General features: G+C 33.9%; 2 protein-coding genes and 1 non-coding gene across 3 annotated transcripts; 1 reads left to right on the top strand and 2 right to left on the bottom strand.

Moving 5' to 3' along the window:
* The first annotated feature begins 1,871 nt into the window (after positions 1-1,871).
* Positions 1,872-6,894, top strand: LOC104892361 (bifunctional dTDP-4-dehydrorhamnose 3,5-epimerase/dTDP-4-dehydrorhamnose reductase). Its single transcript, XM_010678274.4, has 2 exons — positions 1,872-2,484; positions 6,158-6,894. The coding sequence occupies exons 1-2, from the start codon at positions 2,032-2,034 to the stop codon at positions 6,614-6,616; spliced, it is 912 nt and encodes a 303-aa protein (XP_010676576.2). The 5' UTR covers positions 1,872-2,031; the 3' UTR covers positions 6,617-6,894.
* A 1,868-nt stretch (positions 6,895-8,762) lies between these two features.
* On the bottom strand, positions 8,763-8,836 carry TRNAR-UCG (transfer RNA arginine (anticodon UCG)). The gene has a single exon. It is a non-coding gene; the product is annotated as a tRNA-Arg (tRNA).
* Positions 8,837-11,358: 2,522 nt separating this feature from the next.
* Positions 11,359-16,549, bottom strand: LOC104892360 (hydroxymethylglutaryl-CoA synthase). Its single transcript, XM_010678273.4, has 12 exons — positions 16,254-16,549; positions 15,239-15,345; positions 14,729-14,861; positions 13,981-14,124; positions 13,657-13,815; positions 13,435-13,508; positions 13,261-13,336; positions 13,119-13,174; positions 12,919-13,006; positions 12,347-12,487; positions 12,105-12,254; positions 11,359-11,877 (listed from the first exon to the last, which is right to left on the bottom strand). The coding sequence occupies exons 1-12, from the start codon at positions 16,323-16,325 to the stop codon at positions 11,644-11,646; spliced, it is 1,434 nt and encodes a 477-aa protein (XP_010676575.2). The 5' UTR covers positions 16,326-16,549; the 3' UTR covers positions 11,359-11,643.
* Between the last annotated feature and the right edge of the window lie 265 nt (positions 16,550-16,814).

Here is a 16,814-nt window from a genome sequence, read left to right as displayed (position 1 = left end):
TAAAAAGTGAATGACATGGATGGAATAAGAGGAGAAAGTAGATATGATATGTTAATAAAAAAATAAAATAAAGATTAAGAAAAAAACAAACTAAAAAAAAGTGTATAGATTAAAAAGAAACGGAGAGAATAGCAAGTAAATACACACGGCGAAAATAATACTCTCTCCGTCCCATAGTATAATGCCAACTTTATTTTTGGTGGGTCAAACTTTAGAATCTTTGATCGAATATTCTCATTTGTATATATAAAAAAAATAGGAAAAATTGTCAAGAATAAGTCAACCTTTGCGTTGACCGCTTTTAACAAGTCAACCTTCATTTATTCCAGTAGCAAGTAAAGCTTGTACATGAATTAGATTTTAACGAGTTTTTTTACTTATGACCTGAACAACCTGTAAACTTTCATTTTACACTTACCATTCCCTTTGACTTATTGACTCTGGCAAAAAAAAATTCCTCCACATTTCGTTTCCCCTAACTATTCGTATAACATACTCTCTCTCTCTCTCTCCTGTTCTTCGTCCCCTGTCTCTCTCCTCCCAATTTCTTCTGCACTGTGCTTAGTCCCGATTTCATTGACACGATAAAGTTTCTGACTTTATGGGTTTCCGCCAGTAAGGTAAACCCTTCACGAATTTCATCTTTTTTTTTCTCGACATATTTGTTGAGCAAAGCAATCACTATTTCTATGTTTTCACCTTCCTTTTTCATCTTCATTGTTTCTATTATTGCTACTCTTTGATTTGATTCTTTCTCCTCTATTTTTCCATCTACACAATATTAGGCAAATTTCTGACCTGATTTCGGATATTTTGATGTTCAATTGAAAAGGGTATCCTGCAAATTTGAGGATTAAGTTGTGGGGAATAGGTAAGGAGGGGTGCCCAGATATGTTTTGGATCGTCCCTTCCTATGGCATATAAATTGGTCTTTTTAGGGTTTCTAAGATCCCTTATAATGTTCTTTATAGTTTTTGAATCTCTGCTGTATTTCTGATTCTTCTGATTCAAAATGTTTGAATGACACCTCTTTGGCAGGTTTAAAGTCTGAATTTGTAATGTTGCAACATCAATTGAGAGGTGTTTTTACAGTAGTTGACAATTGCTCTTTTAGGGTTAGTGAATTTGATATGCTACCTGGGTCTGAACATGTGCAATGGTGGGGAGTTGTAGGTGATAATTTTGTTAATTTAACAAATGAGTTTATCATTTTTGATGAAAATTTGAGTAGGGCTTATAAAAATGATAGCTTTTCCTATTAGATGCTCACCCTTAAATAATTATCGAAAAGATAGCTTTGTTGTTCATTTGAGGAGTAATGTCTGTTGGGATCAAATAACAGAAAAAGAAAAAACGAAAAGGAGGAAGAAGGGAACAGGAAGCAGAGTATCAAAGAGGGAGGAAGAAGCAGTTGGGTGGGTTTTATAACAGATGGGAAAAAATTTAAAGATTTATTGCAATAAACCTAACGGATCTTTAATTACCTGTTGGAACCTACTATTGTAGGTTACCATTTAAAAAAACTTGTTAAAAGCTAATTCATGTACAAGCTTTACTTGCTACTAGAATAAATGAAGGTTGACTTGTTAAAAGCGATTAACGCAAAGGTTGACTTATTCTTGACAATTTTTCCAAAAAAATATTCATATATGATCTTGTTGGATTCTTCTCAATGTATAGTTTCATAATATTAATTTTTTATATTTTTTATTAATACGAAATTGAAAATATTAAAGGTCAAAGTTTATCTTAAAGATCGTGTAAAAAAGAAACATGCACTATATTATGAGACAAGGGAGTAAAAAGAAAGCGCCACGAATCCCCAAGGTGGACAAAAATGTCAGGAAAATCTCACCTCCACAATCACATGGGTTTTAAAAAAAACAATCACTTCCTTATTACATCAACATTTCCTTCATCACTCACTTAAAAAGAGAGAGAGATTCAGATTTCAGAAACACAACACACCCATTCTTATTTCTTACCCAAGATCCACCCATCTCTCTCTCTCCTAAAAAAAATTTTCAAATCATGGGTGTTCAAGGTAACGGTACATCCGACACTAAACCCTTAAACTTCCTAATCTACGGTAGAACGGGCTGGATCGGTGGTCTATTGGGTAAACTTTGTGAATCTCAAGGCATCAAATACACTTATGGGTCGGGCCGTTTGGAGAATCGGGCTTCCTTAGAGTCCGACGTTGCTGCGGCCCAGCCCACCCATGTTTTTAACGCCGCCGGTGTAACGGGCCGGCCCAACGTTGACTGGTGTGAGTCTCATAAGGTTGAGACTATTCGTGCTAACGTTGTTGGGACACTCACTTTGGCTGATGTTTGTCGTGAAAACGCTATCGTTTTGATCAATTATGCTACTGGGTGTATTTTTGAGTATGATGATAATCATCCTATTGAATCTGGTGTTGGATTTAAGGAAGAAGATACTCCCAATTTTATTGGGTCTTTTTATTCTAAGACTAAAGCTATGGTACGTTTTTTTTTTTTGTTTTTTTTATATGATATTGTTTTGAAAATATATATAATATGCTTTGTTATTGATTATGATTTGAGATCTTGGTTGATCTTTGAAGTTATGTTATGTCGGTGTGTCCAATATACTTCCTCAAGTTTCGTTTTAAATGCAGCGAATGCGTATTATTTGTGAGATATAAAATATTCATTTATTGCATTTAAAATGAAACGGAGGAACCGAGGAAGTAGTAGTTTTAGAATAAGTTTGTGCTAATAATTTGAGGAGTTGGTCAATGTTTTTTTTGATCGAATTGTGTTGTTTTTGTTTATTCTTGATTTGGATTTTAGAATGTTTTTTAATGTTGATTCAAATTAAAGTGGGTAAGTTGTGATCTATGAAGAAGATGTCGGTGAAGGTTGAATGAGTATTTTGTGGATCTTGGGTAGTGTTCTTGTGTGAGTGATTTGAGTTACACGTTGAAGAATTGTGATTAAAGTCTTTTGTGGGCTATTGTTGCTATTGTCGATTGGTTTTAGTATGGAATATCGATTGCGATATATGGTTGTGATTGCTCTATTGTGTCAAATCTTGATGCTATATCAATGTGGTTTGTGGGGGCAAAATCACTATATGGTTAAGGAGATGGGAGAAATTTGATTTGATCTGTTGTTTAATCATTGTTGTGATGGATGCATAATGTGAGGATATTTGTGTGAGATTTAAGATAATTCAGAGCAAGAAGCTATAAGCACTATGAGCTTTGTGGTTGTAGCATTGTTGTTAAAATCCCGATCCAAATCTTACGATCCTACGATTTTACAATCCTAGAGGACCTCACCGATCTCGATTCTACATAGGATCTTAATTTTCGGATCTTTCCATCTTGTCCAATCACAAAAAATCACATGATAGGATCTTAACATGATTGTACGATCTTACTACTATACGATCCGATCATACCGTATAAAAATCATAAAGTAATTTGACACACTTCCTCCCCACCACCGCACCCGACCCAACCCCACTACACTCACTAGAAACCCCATCCACCCACCGAAAAACCCCACCCACCCGCCGAAAACCCCACCCCACCCGCCGAAACCCCCACCCCTACCATTGAAAACCCCACCCCTATCGTTGAAAACCCCACCCACCCCTCGAAAACCCCACCCGCCGACTGCAAAGGAAGGAGAAGGGGAGGGGGTTGCGCGTTCAGTAGGGGAAGAGGAGGGAGAGGTGTCGGTGGTCGCGGCGGTGGCGCACTGGTGTGACACTGGTGGTGGTGGGTCACTGGGTCACTGGTGTTCCCCACTCCTTTTAATTCCCATCCTTACTTTCTCTTAATCCCTCATTAAAATTTTGCCTAGGTAATCGAATTTTTCAAAAGTGTAACATCTAAAAAAAATGGAGGAAGTATTATATTTTCTCCTATTAAATTTTGATCGCATGTTACTTCAATCTTATAGTATTGAAAAACTATCACCATTTGCTAATTAAAAAAGTCATTATTAATATGTGTAAATTTTTAACATGAGGTTCTCACTATATTTTACTATAATTATTACTATTTCACCGAATTGTAGGATCCGATCCCACCGATTCGATTCTACCAACCCTTACGATCCAAAGTAGGATCGAGATAACATTGGTGGTAGCTTTCTTAATCAAGTATTTTGTGCTGTATGAGCTTAGATTTTAAAATGTAGAAGTCTTTTGTGGTTTTCACTTGCTGTATCCGGTATCCTAGAACTTAATCCCGCGAGATCCTTTTCCTGAAGCCATGAGAAGATTTTCCCGAAAAATTTGTATGATTTGGCCTTTCGGGTTTCCATATTCTCCATTCATCTTAGTGCTCAAAACTCTAAGAATGTCCATCATTTTCAATCAAAAAAGCCTGTAGTATGCTGTAACGAATTGAATTTGGATTGCTGTTATATATTTTGATTAAGTTGTTCATTGAGAGTCTGAGAGAAAATTAGGATATTAGCTGCGGTACGTAAGTGGTTTAGAAGTTATATAATGAATCCATGATGCTAAATAGATCTTCACTGGTTTACATACAGAAGTATAGAAACAACATTTCATAATTCTCATTCCAATAGCCAACAATAAGTGTCTAAAGTAAGCAAATGGATTTTAGTCAAGTGCAGAGTTATTACTTATTCTCTTTTTGTACTTGCTAGTTACTGCATCTTTCACTTTCACCCGTGATTTGTCGTTTTCAGTTTCTGAGGTCATAGTTTGACCATGAAATACCTTGAGTGAGGCTATGTTCAGTTCACCTTATTTTTGCTTATTTCAGATCTAATCAGATCAGATCAGATCAGATCAGATCAGATCAGAAAAAATAAGTTCAGATCAGATCAGATCAGAAAAAATAAGTTCAGATCAGATCAGATCAGATCAGATCAGACCAGATCAGATCAGATCAGATCAGTTCAGTTCAGATCATATCATGCTTATATTTAAAAACTTATTATTATTAAATATCTTTCACTACATATTAATAAAAATTATAATAATTGAATATTAATAAAGTACTCATTGAGACGAATCAAACAAGACCCCACATGACTATATTTTTTTCTTATATATTAGAAAAATCTAAAAGATTATCTCAATTGTGAATAGTGTCAAGATTCTAAGTGACAAAGATAAAAAAATACAAAGGGGTATTATTATTTACTAGTACATTTGTTCAAAAGAATTATTATTGTTGTTGTTGTTGTACTTATTAATTATTAATATTGGTAATTATTATTAATGTTGTTGTTACCATTATAAATGTCATTGCTATTATTATATTAAGTTATTTTGTTGTTATTAAATAATAGAAAATTAAAAGCCACATGTTAAGAACATAAGATTGACGCAAAAATAAGAAATATATAAAATATGATATCTCAAATTCATGACAACGAAACTACTAATTTCGGATTACATTTCAAAATAAGCTAAGTGTGACATACAAATTAAATTTAGATTCGGTATACCTCTTCTTACCGAATTCCAAATCTCTCTAGCTATTTGAAGTTGCACGATATTTATTTATTTTTTGCTCAATCATAGTTGTTTGTATATCTTGTTCTATTTTATATGGAAAAAAAAGAGTTCAGTTTGCCGACTTCTCAAGTGTGAAACTTTTTTTTAAGGGAAAGTGTGAAACATTGTATAAGGCTCTTATAAAATAATGACTTGAGTTATATAATTATTTTTAGTAATAATAATAATTATGATTGTTTCTTAATAATAATGATAATAATAATAATTATTATTAATAATAAAAGTTGTATAAAAGTTGTAATAGAAATAAAATGATAATAATAGTAACACTATAAAGAAGATCTTATAATGTATTGCATAATAATGATTTACAAAGTAATAATATAATAGTAATAATATATTTTATAAAAGATAAGATCTTGTTGAAAAATAAGTTCAGATCAGTTCAATCAGATCAGATCAGATCAGATCAGATCAGATCAGATCAGATCAGATCAGATCAGATCAGATCAGAAAAAATAAGTTCAGATCAGATCAGATCAGAAAAAATAAGTTCAGATCAGATCAGATCAGATCAGATAAGTTCAGATCAGAAAATTTCAGGTGAACTGAACATAGCCTGAGTCCTGAAGGTTACCAGCATCAATCTCTACTGACGCAATTGCAACTGTAATGGAATGTATAGGTTGAGGACTTGCTCAACAACTATGACAACGTGTGCACGTTGAGGGTGCGCATGCCAATCTCCTCTGATTTATCCAATCCCCGCAACTTCATCACCAAGATCGCCCGGTACGAGAAGGTAGTCAACATTCCAAACTCCATGACAATCTTGGATGAACTTCTTCCCATTTCAATTGAGATGGCAAAGAGGAACCTTACAGGAATTTACAACTTCACAAACCCTGGTGTCGTGAGCCACAACGAGATTCTAGAGATGTACCGCGAATATATTGACCCCAAATTCACATGGAAAAACTTTACCCTCGAGGAGCAGGCTAAGGTGATCGTTGCTCCAAGAAGCAACAATGAGCTTGAAACCACCAAACTGAAGCAAGAATTCCCTGAACTTCTACCAATCAAGGAGTCCCTCATAAAGTATGTGTTCGAGCCCAACAAGAAGACAGATAAAGTTGCAGCATGATGATAGTCTAGAACACAATTTTTAGTTCCAACTCTCTCATATTGCCTATTATTTGGACCGAGTTGAAGGTGATTTGCATAATTTCATCATTTTAGTCACTGAGTGATTGTTAACGTTTTGTACTATGTTTATTTGTATTTCTTTCTTCTCAATTTTATAAAGCAAATGAGTGATGTTTGTATTTGTAACAATTGGATTTTGAATAAGATACTTGAGGCTGAGATTTGTGGCCGTAATTGCATTTTTACAATTATTATCTGATTCATTATTATGTGTTATATACTTTGTGTATCTCTGAAATGTTCTAGGAGACCATCTAATTAAGTAGTATAGACAGGGTTATATACTTTGTGTGTCTCTTATATGTTCCAGGAGATCACCTTAGTAGCTAGTAGAATAGACAGGTCCGTGCAAAGTAGAAATCGGAGAACTTCTAAAAGAAAAAAGAGAAGGTATTGTGTCAGACCGTTCGATCATAATCTTTGGTCGGATGACTTTCAGTTGGTTTCAAAAAAAATTTCAGTTGGTTTCAAATTTTTTTCAGTTGGTTTCAATTTTTTTCAGTTGGTTTCATTTTTTTTTTTCAGTTGGTTTCAATTTTTGTTCAGTTGGTTTTAAATTTTTTTTTCAGTTGGATGTAAGTTACCTCGAAATGAAAGTAATTTACGTCGAAATGAAAGTAACTTACATCGAAATGAAAGTAACTTACCTCTAAATGAAAGTAAGTTACCTCTAAATGAAAGTAACTTACCATATCAAGTATCTTGGATTGGTATTGCAGGTTTTCTTCTTGTTGTTCGAATGTAGGCCCGACCCGAATTCTGGCCCATTGTTTATCCTCTGATTTCCATAATAAGACCTCATCACTTCTTTCATCTTCTGCAAGTTGCACCAAGGCAGTAAATTTCTCATCACCCGAGGTTCGATATCGAACCCGCCCGCCCACAACTTTCTTGGATATAGGTATGGTTGCATAATACAAGTTACGAACCAAACAGAACGATTTAGCAAGTTCAAGAACCCGAAAACCATCAAATAGGTTGCCCGAATTTTAGGGAAAAGTATCAAAATTGGGGTTTTTCAAATGCTTCGGTTTCTTTGCAATTTAGTAGGATTGATGAAGTGGGTTGTGATAAGGAGTTGAAATGAAGTGCGAGTACGGTATCTGCATCATCACCGCAGGTATTGAGTTCCAGTGGAAGTGATGAATAGAGAGAGAGGAGTGGTCGTCCGACCAAATGTATTGTGTCAGACGGTCTAACACAATACTTTCACAAGAAAAAAAGCAATTATAGTCGCCAATTTTCTGTGTCTTCCTCTCTTATTGTTTAAGTGACAGAAAGGACAAAAAATTAATGGTTTAGACTTTAGATTGAACAGTTGAACTCCATTCTTTGCTATAAACACTAAGGATTTAACCAACTAAACTAATGATACTTTGAAATGAATTAATAAGATTTCATAAGATAATGTTTAATCTTACTTTCTCCACTCCCATCAATTGAAACACTTTTAGTTGTGGCATTATTTATTAACAATCACTCATATAAGTAGCTTTTGTGTTATGTATGAAAAAATATAGTAGATTCGGATATTGTTCGGATTCGTCTCAAGGTGTACTTTGTTACTATCTGATTTTTACAAAAACATAACTAAAGATATTAATAGTGTAAATTGTGCATTGGTAAGCATGAAATTAAAAGCGTTGCAATTAAATGGGAGCAGAGGAAATATATATTAAAGTATTAGTGAAAACACAGAAGAAGAAGAAAAAAGGGGAGTAAAATAAATGTTTTTTTTGTTTGATATAAAAAGAAGTGGAAGGCAAAAGCATAGGGAAATTATACTTGCCGCACAATGGATTAGTTAAATTGAGCATCTCATAATCAATCAAACAATAATTTGCACTTTTTAGAAATGCTATTACATTTGAAAAATAACAATTTACAGAATCTGATTCGTAGCTCAACCAAACAACAATGTGATATACATGGATCAAAGTGTTTTCCTTTTTTTATTGGTTATGAACTGGATTTAGGTCCTACTGCCGCCACTCCACTTGTCCCTCAGGGTTCCTTCAAAGTTAAATAGACACCAGACACCACTTTAAAACCAAAAATATCAATCATAAATAGATTGATGTAAGCGACCACAGTGGGAGTCGAACCCACGACCTTTTGATCCGAAGTCAAACGCGCTAATCCACTGCGCTATGCGGTCTTGATTTTTTATTTACAGTTGATAAATAACATATCTTGTCTGAACATCGTTATCATACGTTATTGAATAAGTATGAGACACGTGGCTATGATTTAAATCTGAATTTTGAGTGATGGACCGTTTTAGTGTGTGTGCAATGGATGATCTATTATCATATCAGAATCATTAAAATATGAGAGAGAAATGGATGATTCGAGCTTTGTGAGAGCAATGTCATTGGTGATGAGTTTGTTCATTAAAATCTGAAATTTTAGATTGAACAAAAAAAGTTGGATCCTATTGGTGATAAAAAAGTGTTCACCAAATGACAAATTGATTCATTGTTCATCATGTGAACAATTTGTTTACGATCCATTGAGAGCAAAGGAGGAGTTTTTAAATTATTTTATGGCAAAAAGGTGGAAGCATGACACACAGCCAGCCAGTGGCACACTGCCACGTGGCTGCTGTGTATTTTTGGGAATTTCATGGAAATTTTTACGAAATTTTCCAGAAAATCCCTATTTCAAAAAGAAAAAAACCTAAATTCATATTTTTTCCCCTATATAAAATGATACCCATATTGACATATTTCGGTTCAGGTAGCTCAGCTGGTTAGAGCAAAGGACTGAAAGCGACCAAGTGAAAGTGAACAGCCCCAAGCAAATATTCTAGAGAGCATCAAAACAAAAAGAACACTTCTTCAATCTTTCTCTCTCAAAAATGTTTTTGGTAATTAGTAATTAATGGAGTTCAATATTCATAACTTTTTTTTTAGTATAAAGTAATTAAATTGATAATTTTACCCTTATTCGATAATAATTTTTCTGTAATTAATATGCGATAATAATAATTAATTTATCATAAGTAATTATTATTTTACCCATCATGCGATAATAATAATTAATTTTTCGTAATTAATTATTATTTTACTAATTGCCCATTAATGATAATTAATTTTTGGTAATTAATTATTATAATTTTTAAGTAATCATAAGATGATCCATTTTTATTTTTAATATGTAAATTATATAATTAATTGAAGTAGGAAAGAAATAGGAGAGAGAAAGTTGAGGTGGGGTGGTGAAAAGTATGAGAGATAAGTGGATTTTGATGGTTTTTTTTGTTCTTGAGTGGAGTGGAGGTGATACATTTGTTCATAAAATGAACAAAACATGAGTAAGGCTATGTTTAGTTCACCTGAAATTTTCTGATCTGAACTTATCTGATCTGATCTGAACTTATTTTTTCTGATCTGATCTGATCTGAACTTATTTTTTCTGAACTGATCTGATTACAAGATCTTATCTTTTAGATTTCTCTCAATATATAAGAAAAAATATAGTCACGTGGGGTCTTGTTTGATTCGTCTCAATGAGTACTTTATTAATATTCAATTATTATAATTTTTACTAATATGTAATGAAAGATATTTAATAGTAAAAGTGAGTTTTAAAACTGACTGATCTGATCTGATCTGATCTGATCTGATCTGAACTTATTTTTTCTGATCTGATCTGATCTGATCTGATCTGATTAGATCTGAAATAAGCAAAAATAAGGTGAACTGAACATAGCCTAAGTAGGAAAATTTGATGAACAAATTCATCACCAATGGCATTGCTCTGATATCTAAGAGCGCAACCAATAGTTGCCCTATAATTTATGGTCATTAATTATTTTATTACTTTCTCACTCTTTCACCTACCCCACCATTTTTTGATCTAGTAAAAAAAAGTATAAGCTTTTTTTTTTTTAAAACAACCTAATGGCATTACTCTCTTATTAATTTCCTATGTATATTTTTAAACAACCTAATGGCATTACTCTCTTATTAATTTCCACTCATCCTTTTTACCCATGTAAATTTTTTGATTGAACTTATATTTTTTATGAACTACATATAAAAAGCCTAATGATAAAAGAGTGTATAGAATCCCGTTATATTTGCCCCTCCCCCAATTACAATGAACGTTTAAAGGCATCAAATATCTTTGGTTTTGTCTCTTCTTAGATGTGTGCCAACTATCAATGTCTCCGCAGTGTTTGAGACTCAAATCAATTTTCAGAAGAAGAATAAAATTATAAATCTTGAAAGCAACAAGTAGATTAAGGTATTTTGGTTATTTTCAGCTTTGGATGAAGTTAATATACTAAATATAGAATTTGTATAGGATGACATATTAAAATCCAACGATTTAGATTTTATATTAGAGGTGATTAGCCGTGATCGACAGTCAATATAGACTCATTACCCACCCTAACTATAGACTCATTACCCACCCTAACTCTCCAAATAAATAAATGAGCAAGGAGGTAACCTTGCTCGGTATAATTCAACTTATTTTGTCTGATCTTATCTTATTTGATTTTATTTTATATTATTTTTTTCTAAAATGAGTGAAAATAAGTTAAACAAAACATCTTATTTTATCTTATCTTATCTTATAAAATCTTAAATACGCTAAAATAAATTGAACAGAACCGTAGCTAAGTGCAAGAGAAAACAAAATTTCCAAACTTGCACACGGCATCTAGTCATCTAACAAACGTACGCAACCTTTTTTTATTTATTTGAGAAACAACACTAACACTAAATAAATTAGTTTAAATAATGAAAAGCATTACAAGCTCACACTAGTAGGATGAACCATTAATAATTTCAGAAAATAACCACATTTATAATCACATTTGCATGACAAAACAATATCTATCCATCTCAACTAATATTATAACAGCACACTGTCATACACCCAAAGCTGCAAACATCTTTGAGACCTTCAATCTCACAGTTGCAGTAATTTTGGGCATGTAACTAATCCCCAGCATCAGTGACCGTTGGCAATTGAACCATTCTCCGCGGCAACTGAACCATTCGCTGTGGCAACTTTAGAATCATTCGCAGGTTTCTTGGCATAGAATCTCCGGTACATGGAGTCCACCTCGGTTAGGTAGTAAGTACCTGGAGCCAAAAGGCTGGTATCCTTACTCGTAACAAATTCTTTCGCCCCGTATCTGTGCTCCATCAGCTTCAAGGTTTCCACAAACTTCTCAGGTTCGAACTGTGGAGAAGTCAAAGAAATTTAGCTTGTGGACACAGATTGTTTGAAAGAAAGCGTATCCTTATCATGGTTGAGTTTCTTGAAAAAAGGGTATCCTTATGATTCTCTGTTATCTGCTCTTATTTGTGGAAAGTGAAAACTAGAAAGCTTGTCCTCGTTAGCTCACCACATAATACACACATATTAGCATTACTTAATACAAAAAACCAAAAAGAGAACAGATATACCTCATGCCTTGACTTCAACTTGTCGGCAACATTCATAACTGCTGCAATGTTAGACAAGCTGAAGGGTTGCTGCCCTTCATTAAGCCGGAATGAGAACATTGTAGCTGTCAAGCCACTTCCATAAGAAAACATTAATACCCTCTTGCCCGCCTGAAAATGAAAATTACGTGCATGATTACTACTAATCTAAGTTTATAACACCAGATGAAATATTGTAGTATAAATGTACCCAGAACACTCACCAATTCACTGTGTTTGTTGTGAATAAGGGAGGCCAATGCTGAATATAGAGATGCTGTGTAAGTATTTCCAATTTGCTTTGGTACCAAAGTGGTTGGTTGCACCTTTTTATCATATAAGGGCTTTGCAACTTGCTGAGCCACCTATAAAGTGACAAAAAACACTATATTTAAACGTTTCACCGCCTCTTATGTTTCTCAAGTAGGTAAAACCCGAGCCACGCTCAATTTTAATTAGTACTTAAATGCCAAATATTCAAAAGAAAAGACATTAATCATCAACGAATATAACTCTGTTTTCCAATGCAGTCATTCATCAAGAGATTTAACTTTATTCCCTTAACTATTCATATATTTAGTACTGATTATTATAATTTTTAAATGCAAATACCTAATTAATGTTCATTAAAAACTTCATCTAGAATTACAATACATCATCTATTATGTTTAGGAGAGAGTTTTTGAAGGGAAAGCCTCTTTTAGGGGATTTCTTCTTTAGTATATAGTATAGCTAAAGATTCAGATATGAAGTTTGCCTGTCTGTTAACTAATCGATTGCTTTAGCAGTAACGGACCTTTTCAAGATCTCTGCTTTGATAGCTTTCATCAATAGATAGATTGGAAAATGGGGACAGCTTCTCCTTGTCGTCTTCACTGATGGAACTGTCATTTTTGGAGCATTTATCAGTGAAAGATTACAATGAACCAGGCTTAAAAATCCTTTCAATCAACTTAAATCTGATGATGAAATTAAGAATGAAAAGGAGGGCAATACCTGGCATTCCTCAAGAAATCATTGTACATCAATCGGGCGAAACTCTTTTGTACAAGCTGTCAAAATAAGGATATGCAACTACATAAGGAGTTTTGCTCAATTATATTATTAATCAAGCATCTTAGTTCCATCAGAAAGATACCTTGTTGTATGGAGAATGGAATACAACATACTCGGCATCATTGATAGAGAATTGCTTGCCTTCAAACTTCTCGTACCTACAGATGGAAGAAGTGAAACCACAAGCTTAAATGTATAGTGATGGGCAGAATGTGTTCAACAAGAAAGTTCAATAATCTATGATGTAATGGCTTACTTCTTGCAAAGAAGGTTGTAGCAAGAATCGACAGCCACGAGGTAACATGTTTGCGACAACTTCCCATCGACCACCTATGACAAAACAAATCAATTCAATATCAATAATCTGATGGGTCTGAACACAACCACATAACCGAAAATTATATGCTGCAAGTCTCCAGAGAATACAGAGGAAGTACAAGTTCAAAGGTCTGTAAAAATTAAAAGGCTTGAGACTTACTGGATATTCACTAGCTAAATTAGGCTTGTAAAAATCATAGGCATGAGCCATATGGCTGCCCCTCAACTTGCTTTCAAAAGAAATGGGTGCATCTGGGCCCACAAGCATTGCAATGGTAGCTGCCCCTCCAGTGGGTCTAGCTGCTCCTTCCGCATAGACCTGGTAAACGAATATCAGAAATTAGAATCCATGAATCTTGAGAACGCATATTAGCTAATATTAAAAGCATCACGAGATATAAATTAATAACAAGGACATAGGGGGCACGAAATGTGCAACAGAGCTTGTAGGTTCCATGTGAATTAGGAAAGAATTTGAGCATACCGCACTGTCTGTGCATACAACAAGGCCATAACGTCCATCCCATGAGCTGCTCTCCACCCAGTTTACGCAATTAAATAATGCAGCAGTTCCACCATAGCATGCATTGGTTGAGTCAACACCTTCAATGTCTGTATTTCCATGTTCCTGCAAATTTTCGCACGGAAAAATACCAATTATGCTTTGACTAAAGGAATACAGTTTTCTTTTCCTAGTTCAATTATGGTAAATGGGGGTTTGACAAAATACTACAGGCAACCAAATGCTACAACAGTTTAATGAGCAGAGAACAGGTTAATCAGCAATTTGAATTTCAAAAGCATCCCCTCTTCTCCTTCCCACCTCTTGCGACCCCCTTCTCCCTTCTCCAAACCACTACCACATTAAATCACATAACACTTGCAATCAACTACACGTGGCTTCTGATTGAGAATCACATAGCATTTCTCATTTTGGTGTGCACAAACTCAAGCTCAATGATGAATAATGAGCGCTCTTAATTTCTTTTATATGTCCTAACACCCTTCTGCCAATATATACTTCATATAAAAGAAATAAAGCTTGAAAGTACTGAAAGCAAGAAGCCAAAATATTTCGGTGTTAACCAGACAGCTTATTCCTCAATCTTGTTGACGTCCGAAAATGCAAGATAACAAGCAGATAAAGATGAGGAGCTACATTCACAAATCACAAGGAACCAGATTACCAGATATAAGAAGAAAAATGACCATATGCAGATTTCAAACAGTACCTCAAATATTTGCATCAAGAATGTCTTGATAGATTTGCTCTTGTCCAAGACAGTCTCACTGCCTACTTCCAGCCTACCAATTTGTTTTGGATCAATATGATATTTCTCAAGGAGATTGTTCACAGCTGTCAAGCTGCCAGTACACAGAAGAATAGTGAGTTACGATTATACAATATGATACAACAAAGTCTGATAAATGCTCCACATTTTGGGAAATTGCAACGAAACAGTCAATGTTATTCCTCCACACACATTAGGCTTCTTTACTTTTTGTGATTATTCATCTCCATTTAGACCTTCGTACAGTCAATTTCTTCCTTACAACCTTAACAGCCAAGGGTGTACCATGACTAATCTTAAAACACGCATACTCGTTTATAAGTTGAAGTACAACACGAGAGGTCCGCTTAAATCTAAGTTATAACTATTATCTACCAAATATATTCCAGAGATAGTGATGCAACAATTGACCCTAAACCGTACAATCAATTTGAAAGGTATGTTTATAACCTCATTGAAATTATGTCTTCCACATCAGTACAGAATGCCATGCAATCTTGTCCGAGTCCGATGGTGTACTTTCCTTTGCTAGCCCCATCATGAACCTCCAATGCTTCCTGTATAGGACATACAACAACAACAACAACAACAACAGCAAAGAAACAAGATGAAATATCAAAGAAGGAATCCCCCAAAAAATGCATTATGAGTCATTATGACATTTGATTCACCAACTAAAAATCTTTAAAGTCATGATCCTTTTGCTTTAAAACAAGATAGAATTACTTCTAACTGGAAACTCCAAAAGTCAAGGAAAAGAAACCTATTATAGCTAGAGTTTATATACAAAGATTTGATTTCACAATAGTTACAAGATTAATCATCTTTGAGTTGGTTTAGCAAAAAGCTCATCTGGGATTTTAATATCCAACTTTAGGGACCCAATCATGATCTCATTCACCTACCAACAAAACATCACACTTTCTGAATTTTTTTAAAACCAATGTAGAGATTATGATAAACAATAAATATTACTAAGCTGATTTTCCATACATCTTAGAGATGAAAACCATGAAAAAAAATCAAAGATGTAAGGTCTGAAATGTCAACAAGAGAAATCTTCATTATCCATGAACTAAACCTTTGACCCACAATTTCTTCAATTACAAAACAGAAAGTTACACAAACATGATAGTAAAAAATAAATTATATACAATAAACTATACAGATTTTAATGGAAGATATTAATAGCTGGGTTTTACTTCTCTTTTTCTTCATCTTCTTTATTTCCATATTTATCTCCATTTTCCAGGCAAATTAGGACAAATCCCACATGGCAAGTTTAAATTTTTCCAGCACATACATACACATGTAAATTCACTTCTGAAGAAATATAACATAAATAAAACACAAAGTAACTGTAAAATCATAGAAAAATCAAGAACCCAATATTAAAACAAAAAATTGTAATGAAAAATAAATAAAATGGGCAATCTTTAAATTTTCATGGAAATGACAGATTTACCTGCTGAACACAGGTAGGAGGGAAGTAGATTTCCATGGCAAGAATTCCCACATTTTTAAGAGTGGAAGCCATTTTTGTTGCAGAAAATAGAAAAAAGATTAGTGTTTTATTGTTAAAAGAGATGAAAAAAGAGTTTGACAAGTAATTTGTGCAATTCTTTCCTCGTTTACAACGTCAGTTGAGAGAGAAGGAGAGAGAAGATCGGAGGGTCCGAGGGATTGGCAACAGAACAAAAGAGGAAGTTGGCAATGAGGTTTTCAGGAAGAGAATTAGGCTGGCATTTATATGATTTTTTGCCATATATATACACTCAAATACTCAATATATGCTTGTTTCTATGACACCTAACAAACCATGTTCCACATAGATTTATCAAGTTTTTCAATATTTTAGGGGGGTATATTCTTTCCTTTCAAATTACAACTATAGTGCTATACATATTATATCTATATGAGGCTATCTATAATGTAATTATTGTAATATCAACTCTTTGACAATCCATTAGATGTGATTAATATGGACCTGATCCGAAAATGAGTGGTTTTAGACACGATTTTTTTG

This window comes from Beta vulgaris, chromosome 5 (genome assembly GCF_026745355.1).
Source record: "Beta vulgaris subsp. vulgaris cultivar EL10 chromosome 5, EL10.2, whole genome shotgun sequence".
NCBI lineage: Eukaryota > Viridiplantae > Streptophyta > Magnoliopsida > Caryophyllales > Amaranthaceae > Beta > Beta vulgaris.
The sequence above is the reverse complement of the archived record's forward strand: the minus strand, read 5'-3'. Positions and strand labels throughout refer to the sequence as shown.